The following is a 20,180-nucleotide window of genomic DNA, read 5'->3' as shown; positions in this document are numbered from 1 at the left end:
AGACAATTTACGAGTACAAAAGGAATGCACCATAAGCTCCTGGCTACAAAGCTGTGTGCAAATCTGACCCTCTCAAACAACAAATAGGTTTTCTCCACTAAGGGAACTTAAAAATTTACAACTTAAGGTGGCACCAGTGCCACAGGTGTCAAGTCACAGCTTCTGCTTTCAGGTTTCGGATTTTGCAGGACAGAGAAGCACAGCGCTATGCTAAGCAAACGTTGTGTTGTACTGTTGAAATGTTGGTCTGGAAATTGGAGATTTATGGGCAGTGGTTAGGGATTCCTGCATGTAAAACATTCTAGAAAGTTAATGCTGAGCAATAAATATTTCATCAAAGACAAGGAGTGGAAGTCAGAAGTCTATGCAGCCCGTCAGTGGGTTTAAGTGTTGGCTCAGCTGTTACAGTAGACATATAAATTACATGCTGACATGATTTACACTGAAATGTGTCTTCATAGTCGAATGCTGCTATGTTAAAAATGAGTATTTGTTACTATTGTTAACAACTCTGGTTAACTGTGTTACTGTATTACTGTGATCAATGGTTTCAGATGGGTCTTATAGGGTATACAATATTGTTTGGACAACGTTTTAACATTCCAGATTAAATTGTGCTCAATTTTGACTGTTTTCTTGTTTTGAGTCTTGAGTTTTCTTGTTACTAGATTACACTACTAGACTAACTTCAAACTTCCCATTTAAATGTCAGATAAATTAGTCCTTAGGAACATGCCTCCTCTGTATCTGTTAAGCCAAATAAAGTATCTGTATCTATATCCAGGGGTGCACATAACTGGTACGCAGGTACGCATGCACGCATGCACGACAAAAATCAGCAATGCTCTGCTTACTTCACCGTCACGTTATCAACACCACTATCTCATCTAACGTTACACAAGTTCCTTATCAACTACTGTCAGGGATGTCCAAAAAACAACAGACATTAAGCAGCTTATTTGGCGCTTCGCCACCTTCAAAGAAACAGCAACCGGAGCCAGAGCCGGAAAAGACTTCATTCGAAAAAGTGGCTCCATGATGTGCCGTGGCTTGAAGCTAACGGCGAGCGCACTGAAATGTGGTGCAAGATTTGCCGCTCGCATCCACATATGGCAGACAAAACAGGTGTGTTTTATAAAGGCTCAAAAAATTTCAACCATCCTTTATTTGACAAACATGAAAAGAGCAAGGAGCACATGAATGTGCAATAAACAAGCTAAAAAAGAAGCTAGCTGAGAAGAAACATCCACTCGCCCACTTCGCAGATGGCGAGAGAAGCTGAATGAATAACAGTGGCAAGCTCTATTTAATATTTTTCTCCTCGCCTTCCATAAAGTTAAACACACACGTCCCATGTCTTTCTATTCTGAGGATATTCCTTTGCTGAAGCGGCTAGGACTAAATGTCAGAGGTGCATATCATTCACATGAAGGGGGCATGCGGATCAGGGGGTTAATTGAAGAGTTTGAAATCAGATTTTGATTTTTGTGATCATTTCTTAGAATTTGATCCTTCAACATATGAGGCAGAAATATGAGGCCACCTTGCAACTTGACAAAGACAGAATGGATGCGCTTAAAGCAGGCAGGAAAATGTCTGGGAGCCTCTTCTGTGTATGACGTGGACCAAATAGTAAATACAAGTAACCCATCTTGCTCCAACATCAACAAGGTGGTTAAGCTGTCTCTTACACTGCCTTTAGCAGAGCAGCTTGCAAGAGGGGATTCTCACATCTCAGCATAATACAAACCAAATCTCGTCTGTCACATGCTCGTCTCTCAGCCCTGATGCACATTCACCCGTCAAAGCAGACCACAGAGACATCTGACCCAAAGCCAGCTGTCGACCTGTGGATGGAGACAGCTGATCGGAGGCTCAACCAAGGACAGGGAGGTGCATCTGCAGCATCTTCATCACCTACCATGCAGGAAGCACAAGCAGAGGACAATGGGGGCGACACTGAGTGGTCAGTGAGGAAGACTGCACTTGTTAAGACCACACTACATATGGGGTGAGTACCAAACATCATCTCCTGGCGCTCACCTGAGTAACTCACGAAAAAAAGTTATGAGCACCCCTGGCTAAATCTATGCTTAAAGTGGGCAGGGCTTGAACCAGAAGTGCATAGTTGTAATTTAAGCCTGAAATTGATATGGATTAATGGAAAGTTGCAATATTTATTAGAAAAATAAATACATATATATATATATATATATATATATATATATATATATATATATATATATATATTAATTATTAACAATTAATTAACAAGAATTAATAAACTTCATCATGAGTAGGGATGTTCCTAACAACTCATTTCTCTAATGTTTAAACTTCAAAGGAAAACACTGAGAAAATAGTCAACACTTTATTGATCATTTAATCTAATTTAATCTAATCTTTATCTAAGATTAAACTGCAAAAAAAAAAATACAGATATAATAAAAAAATGTTAATGATCAACAACATTCTTCAATAATGTGCATAATGTTTTCTTACTTTTAGACTTTAGTCAGCTAGTTTAAGTTTAAACTCCCTGTCATTGAAATCATCCCTATCCACCAACCTAGAATATTCCATGGTTAAGTGTAAACCTTTCTATCTACCGATACAGTTTACTTGATCTGTTGTGAGTCTTGTGAGTGGATTCACCATAAGATATGGCAACCGTTCTGTCTTGGACCAGTGAGGCTGTCCTCAGCGCATTATATGGTCTGGAGAAGGAGCACAGCATTGTCAAAACCACGTCTCATCCTGGCCCCAAGACAGTCTGCCTTACTCCTCTGTGGGAGATGCTGCAGGATTCTCTATTCCAGAAGTGGTAGGCTGAACAGCTTCTTTCCCTCAGCAGCAACCTTGCTGAACTCTCACCTCAGAGAGCTGGCCAGCTAGTCTGGAACTGGCCTTGTGTACTCTATTATTGCTACAATATATATCTATGGTATAATATACGTGCAAAAGTTGCCTGTGTGTATAGGATGACAGATCATCCACGGGCAGCCGTGGCCTAGGGGTTGGAGATCGGAGGGTCACCGGTTCGATTCCCCTACCGGACGGGCAGGAAAATTTGGGTGTGGTGAAGTGATTAATGCAGCCCCCCCCCCCCCCCTTAACCGGCTGATGTGCCCTTGAGCAAGGCACTTAACCCCCCAATATGCTCCCTGGGCACTTGATGCTGCCCACTGCTCCTGCGTGTGTTTCACTGCATGTAATTTGCCGGGTGTTGCATGTGTGTGTTCAACTAAGGATGGGTCAAATGCAGAAGACAAATTCAGTGTGTGTGTATGTAAAAATATATATACTGTCAATAAAGCTGATTCTTCTTCTTCTTCTTCTGATCAGAGCCTGTTTTCATGTGGTAAAAATGTGCAAAGAAAAGTGACTTTGTTACATCTTATAGCCATTGAAAACCTGCTCCAGTCAGTTCCCAATCCATGCAGTTCTTTGTTTAACAAGTTCCCATTCCACTATTAGTAACAGGAGGCTACTTGGACTTGCAATGTGAAACATCCTACCCAATCAGCTACTGTATTTAACAAAATAGCTTTCCAGTGTACCATCCACCGTCTGGAACTTGGCAAAGTACAAAATGTCAGCGACCGAGGGTCAACAACGAGACATAATAAGAAGCAGGTTCTGTCCATTGTCAGCTTTAATCGCACTGAGTGCAGAGCCTTTAAACATAACTGGTGACTTCGGAGTCACACAGAGGTAGATGCGTGGACGGACTGCAGGTGCACACACTCTCTTACACACACACACACACATACAGAGCATTCTACATCTAAAGGTGTCAGTGGGAGAGTTCGCTTCCAAATGTCAACTACGTGAGAAACATTGGAACCAACTGTAACCAGCTGAAGGTGTACAATTCTCCCTCTGTGGTGAAGCAACTGACAGAGAGAGAGAGAGAGAGAGAGAGAGAGAGAGAGAGATAATGTGAGAAAGAGAGAGAGATGTTGCAGAGCAGCTTATATAATCTATAAGCCTTGGAGTACGGAGGAGGTGCAGATTGGAAGTGGGTGAAAAATGCAGGGACACAGAATTCTAAAGTGCTTTCCTGATTCACGAGGAAATGTAAAGGATGGCAAGAAGAGGGTTTCAACAGGGTCAGACACAACAGAGGCCTTCAGTCTGTTCTCTTTGCTTCACACAGCAAGATGTGGAGGCAGATCAAAACAGAAGGTGTAGCATTCTGTTTAGTTTCTCTTAGCTGAACCGTTACACCAGCTCAAAGCAGTCCAGTCTACATTACAATATATGCTAATTCACAGAATGTTTTTTGTTTTTCCAGGTACAGTTGTAACAAACGGCAATTTAGAGCACACAGAGTTCCCTCAGGGTGAAAGAGTTCAGAGTATCACGAGGTCTACAGGCCGATCAGAAAAGACAGATTCATTAACAACCCTTTGCAAACAGAAAACAACAATAGTGAATGAGACGTCAAGCTGCAAAATGAGATCAAAAAATGTTTCAAAAATTGAAATAAAAAAAATTGGTTTTGGATTCCACTGTCAAGTATACTGTTGAGTTTTTCCAAAGGGTATTTATTACCAATGAAGGTCAAACCTATGCAGAAGTTGGAAATGTCTAAAAGGTTTGAAGGTAAAGGCCAATGATGAGTTGGCATAACAGCCAGGACATGATAAATAGAGCATGTGGATCAAACCCAAAGGCTTGCTGATGAAGGTCAAGGTTATAGAATCAATAGCAGTGTCAAGACATTAACGGAAATACCATGCTGCGAGTTGACCTGTCATTTTTAAGTTCAAGTTCCAACTGATGTCTCAAGTCTTTATCAGACGTAGTGCTGCTCCCTAAACACTGACAATATCATTTTGTCATTGTACTTCAGCTCACGTGGCAACAAAGGATAACTCTGAATAAAGGAACCAGTGAAGGCTAATGGAAACATGTTGTTATTGTTGGATGATCTAATGCTTTCAGCTCCAGCATTAGTCAAGGTGTTCACAAAGTTAGCTAAGCCCCATTGGAACCAGAGCTGTTGGCAGCCAATCAGAAGACCCTCTTTAGTACGCTAGGATTTTATAACTGGACCAGGACACAGATGCACACTTTTTATTTGTCTGACTGAGTGGAACTCTAATGTTTTCACATTAAAGATGATAAGCAAAGGCATTAAAATGTCAGTCTTACAGAAAAAAAGACTTGACATGCATGACTGCATTGTAACTTATTACACATAATATGGTAAGATGTACCACTGAAAAATATCTATAGATAGGAAAAAGTGTAGAATTCAGCAACAACTGGCATCTCAAAAAGGACTGACTCAGTAGCTTTGAGAATCGAGATTTTTTTTTTCCCTCTGATTCTAATTTTTTCAATTCATAATAATGTTAACACAAAACATTCCTGTTGTTAAGACTAATCAGCCTAAATACTAAAACCACTGACAGGTTTGAATATCATTGATCATCTCTTTACAACTTAACTCATGTAGATATTTTTTGATACATACAACCTACCTAAACACCGCTGCGAACCAGGTACACCCTCTGATGGCAACAGCATTCCCTAATGCTCCACGCCACATCCACAGAATCCCCTAACGCAATAAGCACTAATAATCGAATAATAATAATCTAATAATCGAAACTGCCCAACCAACTGTCTCTGATACAGGACATGATACTGGTTTACCTAAAGGTAGTTTTTCCTCGCTACTGTTGCCAAGTGCTTGCTCAAGGGGGAATGTTGGGCTCTCTGTATTACAGTTTAAGTAAAGAGTTTGGTCTAGACCTGCTCTAATTGGAAAGTGTCATGAGTTGTGAATTGGCGCTATATAAATAAACTGAATTTAATTGAACTGAAAATTGAATTACCTATTATGAAAATAAGGTATGATGTGGGATATAATTGTAAAGGTTGTAGGTACAAGTAATAAAATGTGTCAAGACAATCAAGGTTATAACTTCTTCTGGGGAAGGGGGGAGGGGCATGTTCGAGTAATAAAATCTCATCTTTGCTTCCCAGAACTTTTGTGGTTTCTATATGATTTAGTAAACGAGGTCAAATATGAATGCTGACAGCTTATCTGTCTCACCACGCACTCCCAACAATATGTTTTACTGACAACAGTCAGCACTTTGTGGAACTGCCTGATTGGTGAAACCTGAAAGGACCACAGCCAGCCTGAGGAGAAAATTTTTTGAAACTTCTAAGAGCTGAAAAAAACAACCACAACTCAATTGTACTGTAGTAAAAAGTCATTAAGTGACAGGTCTCTATAAATAAAACTAAATGTGAAAGCAAACAGGGTTAGTATGTTCTATTTATTTATCTACATATATGTCAAAGTGCCATTATCAAACCTCCATGGCTGTGTAATATTGTAAATTCTGCATTGTGATTCAATTTAAATTTAAACTCTTACATTATTCAGCTTTACAGATAGCGAGCCAGGCAAACTGTTTAACCTGCTTGAAAGAATTCCCAGGAATTGATCTGATACAACCTAATATATACACTGTGCATTTCCCAGTGTCACCAACCTCATTCTGCAGCTCATCGTCACTCTTGTGGGAGGCCAGCATTTCAAACAGGGAGGTGCACAGCTCCTCTGGGCTGGATGAGATCATGCTGCCTCCGTTCAAATACTTCTCTACCTCTCTTCTAAGGATGGCTCCATTCCCAGCACTCGCAGATCTCCCGAAACTGGACATCTCTTCTTCAGCTGCAATCTTCCTCCCGCTCTGCTGGTTGTTGAGGAAGTTAATAAAGTCTAAGTTGACTTTGTCCTCACTGATGCCTGAGCAGTGCAGGTCCTCCAGTGGGTCCAGTGCGTAGCAGTCGTACGAGAAGGCGATGTTGCGTCCGAAAGCAGAGCCTCGTTGGGGGTGGTGACGGGAGCTCCTGGTCTGGATAAAGTCCTCCACACGGGATTCTCCAAGTGAAGCCACCAGACGAGCCACAGAGGCACAGGAGGCTTCAGCTCCAGATGACGGAAAAGGGCCAAACATCTGTTTAATGGCCCGGGTTTCCTCTGTGCCCACATGGTCTTTATTGTGAAAGGTCTCAAATAGAAAGACAGCGGCACTTTCAATGGCCTCCTGGCCATGTTCAGTCCCCACTGTAAAACAAAACACAAGTTGCAGTTATCAGTACAGCCAGAGGCAGATTTAGTTATATGGTGCCCTGGGCAAACCCAATCATAGAGCCTTCCTCGAGGCTTTTTCCACATCTTTTCCCTGAATCATTAATCCTGGCGTAAAGCAGTAGCTGAAGAAGAAATCAGATCTTTTACTTAGTGGTGGAAAGTCAAGAAAGACTTATTTTTTGTGACTGAAATGAGAATGAAAGATAACCTCTGACTAAAAGAACTATGATTGTTTGTCAATGAATGTACACTAAACAATGATATGCAAAACAGATGAGTCTCATCCGGTGATCTGCTATCTCAAGTACTGGTTCTTGGAAGAAACTGATTTACGGATTAAATTAATTTACAATCTGCTGAAAACATGAAGTTACAAAAACACCCTCATGGTAAAGTCCAACAATTAGTATAGCAGAAATCAAAAATGAAGGGACAATTACAGCTTATGTACTAATCATCATTGTAATGATGGGGATTATTTTGGATTGCTAAAACAATCACCTTCACCTTTTCTGTTGTCATTAGTGGTATCTAGACAGCAATGTTGTTATGAGCGGCCATTAAACGTGAGCTTTGCACTCTTCATAGCTCCAGATAAGAACGAGCAGCTGTTCCTCTGTGCAGTAAAAGCTACAGAGTGAGCTCACTGTTTAAGGTCCTTGCACCTCATTTAAATAATATTCCAAACAATTCACGCTTAACCAGGACTGCACTTAACAAAAAAGAAAAACAGAGTAATTGTCCAATTAGAGGAAAAATGTGAGAGGGACAGAAGCAGAATAGAGTGAAAAGGTTGGAGAGGCTGTGGAAATGGAAAAGAGATGAAAAGGATTTGAACCAATTAAATGGTCGAAAAGCACCAGACTCATTGGTGCACGTAGCAGAACAGAATGGCTGCTTTCATCCTCTCCAGAGTGTTAGTGAGACAAACTTTTTGTTTGGATCCAGTCACACTGGCTGAGGGCAAATTCAACACAGAAAGCATTGGGGAGCATCACTACAACAAATACTGTAACTCTTGACTGGAGAGTGAGAAGAACAAAAATAACACCACGAACACAAAGAAAAGCACACTAATAAAGGAAAATCATCACAGGCTTTTGATTGCTCAGTTAAAGGGTAGTGCACTGCTGTAGACACAGTCAGCAGGAAAGTGTTTTAGCCACCTTAAAAGAAAAAGAGACCTGCTGGAAAATATCATCATCAGTTTTAGCGCATGCTATATTTTAAATAATTTCAGCACTGAACCTCATGATCAGACAGCTCTTTGGCACTACATTTTCTCAACCATAGATATTCTATATTTCTACATACTCAGCACACTCAATTACACTGTAGATCAACTGTTTGGGACAACAGACAACAAATGCAAGAAAATAAAAAAATGAATCATTCTGACAGAAATGATGAAATACCATTCACAGAATTCCTTTATGGAACAGTGTGTGTAGAAGAAATTTTGCTGATGGACAGGCCAACTGCAGCATTTCTTTACTTGTCTTCTTTTATTTTTTTTGCCTTAGGTAAGTTGTTTCACTGAGTATTTAAACTATCTCACCTGACAGTGGGGTACAGAGGTGCTTATTCAGTGGTCTAGAGCAGCATGTGTGGGGTTGCTTACAAATTACAGTGCCAAAGGAAAGTGCTGTCTGAGCGCAAGGTAAAGCGGTGAAAATATTAAACATACAGCACACACATAAACTGATATAGATTTTTTTTTGGCCCAACTTCTTTGCTTCTGTCCCAGGTCACACGCAGGTATTCTAAACTGGGGATGTGCTGACTGTCATCTTCTGTTGGTAATACACTGACCACTTCGACAAACCTGAACTATCCTTTAAACGTCTGAAGTCACAGAGGGAGGATTACAGCAAGATCTGCACTATCAAATGAAATGACACATCTAAAAAAATATATTTTAATCCAACCAGAAATGCAACAGATACACAAGTCTCTTCAAAGAACCACACCAATGACTGATATTCCTTAAACTCGCTATCCAGCATATACTGCACCGTGGGTGGACCATCTTTTCTATTAGAATTAACTGTAAGGCTCCTGTATCTCAGACCCTTCACCTCATTATCTTGTAATGAATTCAGTCACTTATTTTATTTCCTCGGCAAAGCTCAAGATTTTCAGTTCAGCATTAATACTGCCTCACATTTTAAGACATGGAAAAGGGTTGATAATTTAGCATCATCATTTTCTTCTGTTTTATTTTTTTCCTGTTTCCCGGATTGCTCGTGCTTCACCCTCAGAAATACCTTTTTCTGCTCAGCACTGCACATGTGCCACTTTCAACAGAAAAGAGAAAGAAGTGAGACGGCTCACTCTTTAGATACTTCCAATGTCACCTTAAAAAAAAATAAAAATGCGTTTCTTTTTTACCTCTTTCTGAATCTGGCAAATGAATAACTAAACTTACTAAAAACACCTGAGGTGGCCCTTTACTTGCCCCTGACAAGCAGGCAATTGTTAACCTGCAGCTGAGCCCAGCAGTACGACCCTGAAAGAACACTGGAAGATAAAGCAGTTTCTACTCCAACTACCTAAATTATGTTTCTCAAAGCCAAAGCAAAGGTGAATATATCAGTATTGTATATTATATTTGTCGGGAATTACCAGAATATAGCACTCCACACAAAAAGAAGCTAACACCTTTGTTTTCACTGAGATTTTTAAATATTATTGTCTAGTGGTAATGTTGGTCCTGTGGCGGTTGTCATTTAGATATGTTTTGTGTCTTAGAAAATTCCCAATGCAAAGAAGAATTGACAGAATGGATCTGTTTAACTGTGGAATGTTCCAAAAAGGCGTGTCCCAGTCTTGCTGCTGCCCACTGACCCAAAGTATTGCTCGCATCAAATTGAGATTTTATTACAAAAAAATAAATTAAAAAAATCAATCAAGTTGATCAGGTAAATAATAAATGTGTTGTCTTTGTACAGTGTTCAGTTGGGTGCATGTAAGAGAGCATTAACAAATTATCACATTCTGTTTCATATATGCATCACACAGAGTTCCAACTTCTTTTTAGAATCAGGAAAGTCAAGAAATATATATATTTTTTTGGAATGTGGTTGCACTGTCCACTGAATTGGACTGTTTATTAAAGCCTGATAAAGTGCTCTTCCTTTAAACTCACCATGATTTCTATCACCGTCATCATCATAAATTTCATTAGCTGTTTACTATATCATAATTATTTCTAGGCAAGCAGTCTAAAAACAGAAAAAACAGCATTCTGTTATTTTTAACTGTTTTGATCAGCTGAACACAAACACATGAAAATAGATTGAAAGAAACTGTAAGGATTTGATGCTGAGGAGTTAATTACCAATCTGCTTGGCTGCCAGAAGGAGGCTCTTCAGTTCTTGACTGGCAGCTTGCTGCTTAGCTTTGTCCTGATGCTCAGTGCAGAAATGGACAATCTTCTCCCACGTCAGGCCCTCTCTGGCAAATAGCTCTCGTCTCTTCAGTCGTTTGGTCTAACATGAGTCACAAGGACAAAAACAATTACATTTGAAGAAATATGAGAAATCTCCAGCTGCCCACACACCAAGGACAAGACCAATGTACCCCAATAGTGTGCTGGTATATTATACAAATATTCTATAAAAAGATGATGTGGTGCCATAGGTTTGGTCAGTCACTGATACTATATAATGTAGTTCATTTTACAGATTTGCTGTAAAATTAATGAATGCTTTCAGCAGTGTGTCTTCATATAAATTTGATTCCAATTCATAATTTTAATTAAACTGAAAAACCATTCCTAAGGGTCTTCACCATTATCCCACTTACTAGAAATTACATTTCTTACATTTCTATTAATGGGACAGTGGTAGCCAGCCAGGAAATGTTCTTTACATAATTCAATAATCAGCTGCGAAACCAAAGAATGCCACAATTCTCGAAATGCAACTCTATAGCATCTTTCCTGCATCCCCATTCGTGCTTTCAAACAGCTTCTTTTACCCGCTGTGTTGTGTGATGGAAAGACACTCATAAATAACAGGGTAAATGAAACATATTTTCCCATGGTGTTGTCACAGCCTAGATCAGCCCGCCATTCAGCATTATTGTTATCGACTCAAGACAAGCACAACTTCAAGCAGGAAGTCCTGTTGTAAGGGAGACGCAATCCCTGCCGCACTGGGTCAAACCAAGTCAAGCCAGCGATGGGCAATGTAGAGTCGCTATAACTTAAATGTCTTAGGACAATGGGAAAATCCACATGCAGTTTTAATTTTTCAGCACCAAATAAGTCCAGTGATTCAACAGAGACTTGAGTCCCATTATCAGAACATGGCTAGGTACCATTTGAAAGCTGACAGCACCCAACGTTTGGTATTGACATCAAAACCGTGCAGTCTTTGATACCTCTAAAGTGCTTTTCACACCACAGTTACAACTGCATCCTCAGTAGTTTTTTTTTTTTTTTTTTAGAAAAGTTAATGTTCATGAGCTTTTCCTATTACAGAAGTGGGGTATTAAGCAGGTGTGACAGTTCAGACTCTGAAGTCAGGAGAATCATTAACACAGTGACTCCATAACAGTCAGGATCTCCATGTCTTCTACAACCAAGCATTTCAATGAAACCTGAGAGATAATCTCAAAGTGACTTCAGCTATCTTTTCCCTGGAGAAGCACTTTTTCTCCTTAGGGGATTTAACTGGAGGTGAGCCAGGTAAAAGTGAACGGCTATACACCGCTCACAGAGAAATCAAATCACTGACATACAGCGAAGACAGAAAACATTTTAATTTAAAGAATAAATAAATAAATAATAGCGGTCAAGGTTGTTAAATGACAAAAGCCAAAAAAACAAAAAACAAAAAAAAAAAAAGAGAGAAGAAACACAAACATATGTATGCAAACCAATGAAAATGGAAGATCCAATCAGGGTTGGAAATAAGGACCAGCGTGACAATAAAACGCTGGTAAAATATAAAAGTGGACACAATGACACAAGTAGTCATCTTTTCCTAAATTTGGGTACAAAATGATAAAATAAAATACAGGCATCATTTGACTGGAGAAGTTTCAATACAACATGGTACTGGGTTATTTCCTATTGATAACTTCAAGGTATTGCATACTGATACCCAGTCTTAACATGGCATACCCCTAACGCTTTCCGGCAGTGTTTGTACACGTACCATATTTTGAAAAAACTACAACACACATACAAAAAAATCATGCTCATTTAAATCTTGACCAGAGGGAAGGAATAGCTCCCAATCTTATCAGCATATAACATTCACAAAAACAAAGCTTAGGATTAAAGGTGGAAAGTGTGCTGTTACATGAACTTGTCAAGTTATTCCAGACCTGCCAGTTGATCGTGATCATTCATAACTTGTCTAGCAGGGCTCTGAAATGATTATCATTATTATTATTAAGTTATTCAGCACAATGTTCATAAGCAAGTAGTTTGATAAACAATTCATTGTTTAATGCAGCTTTGAAAAACTCTGTTTTCAGCAGGAGCAGGCAGTTTTTGTTTTTTTCAAAGAAAATACTCTCATGACCTGTTTTATTTTATTTTACAAGTGTTTTAAATTTCAGTGTGTCATATGGCAACAGCTGACAGAGGTGACGGACTTGGCTTTGGATGGAAAATGAGAAATATAAGGAATTTCTGCTGTATATTTACTGTCAGGATCCTCTGATGGCTAACAGCAAGAATCTCATATATAGTTAAATTACTAATACGTGATTAATATGTACATGCTTTTGTGCTTTTAACTTGATGGTCTGGGACGCACCCGAGTCGATTCTCTACAACAGCTAACTTTGTGTACAGCAGGTTGATGTTATACTGCAGTGTTTCCCCTACAATTGTTTTAGGGGGGGTGCCCCGGCCCCCCAGCGGCACCTCACGCCCCCCAGGAATGCAGACTGGAAGTTACAGGAGATTGCCTTATACAGGCACGGGGAGGCCACAGCAGTAATGGGGGGCAGTAGTGTAGCCTGAAATTTTTAATTAGACAGGTCTTTAAGAAATAGCCCGGGCCATATTGGGGGAAGGCATTTTGAGCATATATGAAAATTGGAGGGGGGGTGGACCACCAATGCACTGTGTGTACAATTATTAGACAAGTAAGTATTTTGACCATATCATCATTTTTATGCATATTTTCAAACTCTAAGCTGTATAAATTTGAATGCTTATTGGATTTAAGCATATCAGGTGATGTGTATTTGGATAATGAGGGAGGGTGTGACCTAAGGAGATCAACACTCTATATCCAGGTGTGCATAATTATTAGGCAGCTTCTTTTCCTCAGGCAAAATCAGACAACAAAGATATAACTGTCTCTGAAAAGTCAAAAATTGTCCATCAGAGGGATGCAGCAATCTTAAAATTGCTAAGGTATCAGGGCGTGATCACAGAACCATCGAAAGTTTTGTTGCAAATAGTCAACAGGGATGCAAGAAATGTGTTAAGAAAAAAATACGCAATTTAACTGCCAGAGATTAGAGAAGAATCAAATGTTAAGCTACCAGGAACCCATTATCCTCCAATGCTGTCATATTCCAGCAACCTACCCGGAGTGCCCAGAAGTACAAGGTGTACAGCGCTCAGAGACATGGCCAAGGTGGGGAAGGCTGAAACTCCCTTATTGGTCCTTTTTGGGTTGAAGATGAACTCAAAATCAACCCCCAACCCCCTGCCAGTTTTAAGAAGCCACTCTCTTCAAGCAGAGGTACAGGAAAAAGTCATCTTTCCAGAAGAACACGATTTTACGCAGGACAACGCTCCATCACATGAATCGAAATAGCCAATAAAGGCCTTAAAGATGAAAGAGTAATGACATGGCCCCCTTCCTCACCTGACCTTAACCCTATTGAGAACGTGTGGGCCCTTCTTAAACGGAGATTTACCTCTCTGAACAGTGTCTGGGAGGCTGTGGTTGCTTCTGCACAAAAAGTTGATGGTCAACAGATCAAGAAACTGACAGACTCCACCAATGGAAGGCTTACGACTGTTAGAATGGTGGCCAGTCACTGATTTTTTTGTTTTTAAATGTCAGAAATGTTAATTTGTAAATTTTGAGTTGTTTGTTTGTTATTCTCCCTTTAACCTCATTTTACCTCATTTTTCACTTAGTTGCATAATAATTCTGCTCACTAATAGTTGCCCAATAATTGTGCACACAAAGATATTCTCCTAAGAAAGCCAAAACTTCACCTTTACTTCCTTAAATATTCAGGTTTGGAGGTTTATTAACACTTTGGTTTGACTGAGAGCACTGTGGTCGTTCAATAATAAAATTAATCCTCAAAAACACAACTTGCCTAATAATTGTGCACACAGTGTATGTTTTATAAACACTGCCTTCATAAAAGGCTTTGAATTGTCGCAATGTGACCTCTGCTCTGAAGCTCCACATACTAAGTGTCACTGTCTAATCACACACACTGATTCTCACACCAATAACTGTAACTAAATGTAATCTTAAATCAAAACAGAGTGTGGGGCACTGTGGAGAGAAGAGTCTGCATCTGTGTTTCTGGGTGTTCTACCCAACCAACGGAAACATTTGAATTTTTCCATGTGGAGGAGAAAAGGGAGCTGGAGAAGAGCCATACAGTATGCAAGCTGTGTCATCAAAGATAAAATATTTCCGTAATACAACCAACATGCAAAAATCCCATTACTTGCTTGCTTACAGAGTTGGAAGAAAAACAACCTGCTGTAGTTGATGCCAAAGATAGAACCCTCGAGTGAGTGTCAAAACAGGACACATTTTCTTGCTGCTGGTGGAATATTTAGAGTGAGAAAATATGCTGACTTCATTAACTGTCATGTTGATATTAATGATTTAGATTTGTGAGCGTGGTCATACATTAAAGGGGCACTCCATTGACTTACACATAAGCTTGCTTGTGAGAGTACTGAGTCTGTAAGTTCAGTTGTAAGTGTTGTGCTGTGACTCTAACAGAGCTTTGCCAAGTCTGAGAAAATCATGACAGTGTCATAATGGTGCAATCACTGTTAATCTCAGCTTGGTCTAGCATTTTCACCAATTACTCAGTTATTAATACTACTATCCCTACTGGTTGTGCATAATCCGAATTAAGCTAGCATCGCTACACACACAGTACTGTAGTTACATCGAAAAAACACATCAGCGTCTGTATATATTTACATTTCTGCATCATTGTATCACAGAAATCTCCTGTGCATTACCTTATTTATTCTCAGTATCTGCTGACATTTTGTCACAGCAGAAGCCCAATTACTTCCTGTTTTGAAAATGTTTTAAAATGTCTTTTAATGTGAAAACAATATTAGCCCCGTCGTCACAAAAGACAAACTGACACCATTTTCCTCAGAGCAGCAACTACCAGCAACACAGGGCAAAACTGTTAGTTTATTCATTCATTTAGACTATAATGGAGATATGAAAGCAGATAAAAATGGTGTCAGAATGAATGGATCACCAGTCAGCCTTCATTTTCTTTTCGTGGCAGACAAAACTGCATAATGAGAACTGAGAAGCAGTCTAAGCACAGATGGTGCCATTACTCTATAGATATTACATTGTGCATCCAACATTTATGTTATAATGTTACATTAAAGCAAAACATTTGCCTATTGCCAATTTAAGAATGATATAAACAATGACTTTATTGTTATCAAAAGTCCAAAACCAATGACTAACAATTATTGTGTAGGTAAACTATGAACAATTCATCAATGTGCCACAACATTACGATATCACATGTTCAACTTGATGACATATGCTGTAACTTATTTCGACTGCACCCCACCATAACTATAGTGTCAAATGATCAATTCAGCATGCTGACATGCTACCAAAACCTTGAGTGTTGGAGTTTTCATTTTTTAAAACATTACAAGGCCTATGGACTACTCTCATTAGATCTTTTTCTTATCTAATCGAAGCCGCCACTTGAAACTGAATCAAATAATAACAATAATGTGATTTAGCTTGATTCAAGTGCCTTGATTCAAGTGTATTACTTTAGATTCTCACCTGAAGTGATACACATAATAATGGCTTTTTCAAAGTTTCTCTAAAGCCTACAGCATAGGGTTGGTAGATATGACAAAATATCCGTGGTGATACAAAAGAAATCTGAGATTTACCATTTTATCCCTTGAAAATTCAGCATTGGCTATTGCCTTGCCAATGTTGAGATGAGAAGACATGGCAAAAGAGGAAAGGTGAGAGTGCTGAAACAATTTCTGTAGTGTATTTCTAAGTGACTGGCATTAGTGATCTCAAGCTTTCCGTTCTATGTAAATAAAAGTGCATAATCTAACATCTGTGTTATGCAAAATGAAAACCTGCACACAGTAGTGCTATGGAAATAGTTTTAAAAACATACAACACTTGGCCTCACCTTCAGATCATAGAGCTGATCAGTACAGTCCTCCTTCTTGCTGACATTGGAGAAGGAGCGCAGTGCACCGGTGAGTCGCGGAGGAGACATCGTCCTCTGATGCTCTAATCCATACACTGGTTTCCAGCTTAATTCTCTGGCTGACAGACAGACAAATACAAAACTGTAAACTGAAATGTGATGGCTGTATGGTTTCCACATGGCGTAGCCCCAACAGACACGTATGTATATAAACTTACACGTTGGGCTCCTTAGAGAAAAGCTGTCAGCTTACTATAACATTTCTAAACGAGAATCACACATTATTAGCACAAGCCACTAGGATCTTTAGGTGTATTCGGCACAACAATGAACCCAAGATTAGCTCTTAATAGCAGTTAAATCATTGACTAAAGTGACGTTTATTATACGTCACTTTAGTACGATATCACAGTTACTCTACTGGAATAACTACATTAAACTCTCTAACCTGTAAGAAAACTGCCTGGTGAATATGGTTTGTGCCGAATTGAAGTTTGGATATAAACGATTCGTCTGAGGTGCGAAGAATTTGCTTCTACGGCGGAATGAGCGTAATTACAAATGTTTGGATGACATCAAGTCGATATTAGGTCAAGTGTTTTAATAACGAACCTCTCGATCGCGTGCCAGAGCCAAAGCGTTATGTCTGACGTTAATAAATGTAAAATGATTGTTTTCTGCCACCTTTATTTACTTAAAACACGGCATCATTAAAGACTGTCAGTAACGTTGTTTAAGGTTCTGTTTTGCTAGGTTAGCAATTGCTAGCTTGTCAGCCTGGCTTCCACTTCCCCTGCCGTTTTATCTTTTGCGCTATAAAGAACTGTCAACATACGACGCACTGAGATAAATTAGAGGCCTATTTAGACAATTTAAAACTTTATTTTTCAATATGTACCTTCCAAAGCATCTGAATGGGCTGTAAAGCGCGTGTGAGTGGTGTATCCAGCAGATGTCAACAGGAATCGCTTGTTCGCTAGTAATTGTGGGTATTGTAGTTTTCATGACAAATACCCGATACTGAGTAGGATTAAAGTGACTACATTACCCATAGTCACAAAGGTGCAACGTCACATAAGATTCGTTTTTACGTGAAACTGACAAACCAAAACCCACGTAGGCATAGGTACTCGAAATTGAAAATGGCTTTTTTGGTGGGTGAGGCGCAACTCTTGGGTGTCCTATGGCATATTCTGTGCATGTATTATTTATTCCAATAAAATATTACAACAAAACAATACAAACAGATTTTACTCAAACATGACAAACATAAAGCATTTGGAATAAATCATTAATGAATCATGTTTTAATGGGACATTATGTATGGAATTTTAAATTCTACATTTTGTTTTAAGCAGCATCATAGTTAGGATTGTCATCACCGTGGTGGCAGAGTCTAAAGATCAGATACATCCGTCTCAGCACATTTAAAATTAAGCTGATAACGGTAAAATTATCTCAGCTGTGTCTGCACTATCTGCTGATGACATCTAATATTTATAAGATAATGAAACATTCATGAAAAATATGCTTACAGCATTACCATATGACTGACCGAAGGCTCGAGTTTAATTTAACCAGTCTGACAAAAATCTCACATCCCTTTTTGGGCCTGTAAATTTACTATGAATGTGAACTATAGCTCGTTTTAGTGTGTATGAACTGAAGACAGAACTAGCTGTCGTGAAGTGTGAACTTGCACAGCACTGTGTGTTCCAGATTAATATGTTAACATAATACACTGTACAGTCCATGCTGGTGGTGTCAAGTATGGGTCGGCGTCGCTGACGCAGAAATTAGCTGAACCCCGATGCAGAGTCAAAAAGGAGTTGACAGGCGTGGTGGAGGTCCAAAAAACAATTGTCTTTATTAAAGAAAACAAAACCTAACTAAAACAAACTCACACTGTGAATCCCAGATAAACTATGGGAAAAATCTCCTGGCATGGCAAGTTAAAGCAAAAAGCTCCTGGCATGACATAAGACAATCAACGCTTGGACAAAGGTGACTGGGAAGACAAGGACTAAATAGACATGGTAACGAGACACAGGTGACACACATCAGGAGGGAAAAAGCAATCAGGAAAACTAAAGCAAAGCTACATGAAAACAGGACACACAGGGGAAGAGACACTTTCAAAATAAAACAGGACATGACAAAAACCTTGAACATAATACATGGAAGCACAAGACAAACATGGAACATGGCACATGGACAGAAATCAAAAGACAAAGCATAACAAAAACACCAGGCATGACAGGTGGCTCTGAGAGGCTGTGGGCCTACTTACAGGGACAGCGATGCTTTCAGCTAAATCTAAATGTTAGCATGCTAACTTACTTAAATGTTGGTATGCTAACTCACAGTGAGGATGTTAATAAGCTAATATTTAAAAGGCGGACATTTGCAGTGTTCACCTTCTGTGTTTAGCATGTTACAAAGCAGGAAATGTGATTTTACAAACTTGTTTCGAACAAATGTTTTAGACAAATTTAAAATTGTCTAAACCTGAAGGTAACCCTGAAGGAAAAGTCAGAGGATCAATAAACAAGTTAGGCTGTGTCTGGGGACCACACAAAACATAAAACAGCAAAAAGAAAATAGAAAATACTGTAATAATAATAATAATGGTACTTGTAAAGGTCTGAAGTTATCAGATAACAATGATCTTTTAGGGACCACTTGTAAAAAAAAAAAAATTACTACGAAAGACACTGATCATATTTATGTTCTCCTAAAACAAAATCAAAATCTGACAAAATTTAGGACCTTATTGAGGAAGCATAACGGCAAATGCAAAGTGGTAGATTTGGGACGGACTACTGCACGGACGATGTGAACAGCAAAAGTTAGTGGAACTAAAAGTGGAACATAGATAGGAGGGGGCCATGATTAATACATGGCACATCACTGGTTTCATAGCTCTGAAACAGCTGAGGCAATCACAGTGAAGTATGACAACAGCTCAACAAATGAAGAGACTCATATATCAGTGTCTGGACTGTGCAGAGTGGCAGGATGAGAACACACAGCACCAAACATGTAGATTTTCAGCATGTAATTAATACAAAGATTACAGAAACATTTTAAAAATGTTGGGTGAAGCAGTTTTTATAATCCCATAAATCAGATGCTATTTCTGTCATAATTCTACTCAATTTCATTTCATAAATGATTGCATTATATCTTGAAACGTGACAGCCGTATTCATTCTGTAAGGAATGCAATTTTTTTTTTTGAAGTTGGAAAAGGCGGCTGTGAGCAGAGGATTAATGAGGCCAAGGTAATCCAGCGTCTCCCAGCCCCTCCTGTCCTTCATGCTGAGGTGCCCTTGGGTAAGACACTGAACCCCAAACTGCTGCGATGGCCAGGCCAGCACCTTGCTTGGTACCTGCTATTAGTGTGTGAGTGTATGTAAATGACTATTCATGATGGCACTGCTCTCTGGTGCAGCCATTTTCAAATCAGAGGCTTCACCGTTTGTTCTTCTGTCTTTAATGGGATTTAATGAACTGCGGGAAAAAATACAGTGAAAAGCAGCTGCGAACAACAGACTGAGCAAGAATCACATATTCATTTATAGATCAATGCAGACCGGTTTACCAGCATTCCTGCTTTAACCACATTAAGGGTTAGATATACAGTATTTTAT

The 20,180-nt window shown here is 39.2% G+C and overlaps 1 protein-coding gene and 2 long non-coding RNA genes across 3 annotated transcripts in view; 2 read left to right on the top strand and 1 right to left on the bottom strand.

Annotated features, from left to right (window-relative positions):
• ascc3 (activating signal cointegrator 1 complex subunit 3) overlaps positions 1-17,549 on the bottom strand; it is a 136,195-nt gene extending 118,646 nt beyond the window's left edge. Inside the window, exons 1-4 of the mRNA XM_046400567.1 lie at positions 17,427-17,549; positions 16,508-16,647; positions 10,464-10,614; positions 6,519-7,096 (exon numbers count right to left, since the gene is read on the bottom strand). Coding sequence (XP_046256523.1) covers positions 6,519-7,096; positions 10,464-10,614; positions 16,508-16,597 — 819 coding nt within the window. The 5' untranslated portion in view covers positions 16,598-16,647; positions 17,427-17,549. The remainder of the gene's footprint in view (positions 1-6,518; positions 7,097-10,463; positions 10,615-16,507; positions 16,648-17,426) is intronic.
• Positions 9,548-19,962, top strand: LOC124065300. Its single transcript, XR_006844381.1, has 2 exons — positions 9,548-9,706; positions 19,771-19,962. It is a non-coding gene; the product is annotated as an uncharacterized LOC124065300 (long non-coding RNA).
• LOC124065301 lies at positions 17,682-19,230 on the top strand. Its single transcript, XR_006844382.1, has 2 exons — positions 17,682-18,286; positions 18,789-19,230. It is a non-coding gene; the product is annotated as an uncharacterized LOC124065301 (long non-coding RNA).
• Positions 19,963-20,180: the final 218 nt, after the last annotated feature.

This window comes from Scatophagus argus, chromosome 9 (assembly GCF_020382885.2).
Source record: "Scatophagus argus isolate fScaArg1 chromosome 9, fScaArg1.pri, whole genome shotgun sequence".
In the NCBI taxonomy this organism is placed as follows: Eukaryota; Metazoa; Chordata; class Actinopteri; family Scatophagidae; genus Scatophagus; species Scatophagus argus.
This window is presented reverse-complemented; position numbering and strand designations above follow the sequence as displayed.